Source organism: Morone saxatilis, unplaced genomic scaffold (assembly GCF_004916995.1).
Source record: "Morone saxatilis isolate NCDOM2014 unplaced genomic scaffold, NCSU_SB_2.0 Contig0, whole genome shotgun sequence".
NCBI lineage: Eukaryota > Metazoa > Chordata > Actinopteri > Moronidae > Morone > Morone saxatilis.
The window spans coordinates 14,566,887-14,567,186 of record NW_023339650.1 but is presented as its reverse complement, the minus strand read 5'-3'; the positions used below and the strand labels follow the sequence as shown (position 1 = coordinate 14,567,186).

The 300-nt window shown below is 49.0% G+C and overlaps 1 protein-coding gene across 1 annotated transcript in view; it reads right to left on the bottom strand.

Moving 5' to 3' along the window:
• Positions 1-57, bottom strand: part of smchd1 (structural maintenance of chromosomes flexible hinge domain containing 1) — an 18,261-nt gene extending 18,204 nt beyond the window's left edge. Inside the window, exon 1 of the mRNA XM_035656974.1 lies at positions 3-57. Within this exon, the coding sequence (XP_035512867.1) occupies positions 3-57 (55 nt within the window). The remainder of the gene's footprint in view (positions 1-2) is intronic.
• Positions 58-300: the final 243 nt, after the last annotated feature.

The following is a 300-nucleotide window of genomic DNA, read 5'->3' as shown; positions in this document are numbered from 1 at the left end:
ACGGTCGTCTTCGTCCCAGCAACCGGTGTAACGGTCGTTGAAGGACCTACATAACATGTCTCCGTCGTCGCATGTGAAGTTGCCTCCTCCTCGCAGTGTGTTTTTATCGCCTGCACACTATTTAGTCTAGCGCTTTCGTTTCTACGGAAGTTCGTGTGGACCAAACCATAGATATGTATGACATAGAGCGCTTCCGCCCGTTGCTGGGCGGCGTCAACGTCGACGCCATATTGGGACGGGCAAAACGGGCCTGTAAACATACAAATGTGCATTAAAACCACTATAACTTTTACATTTCTA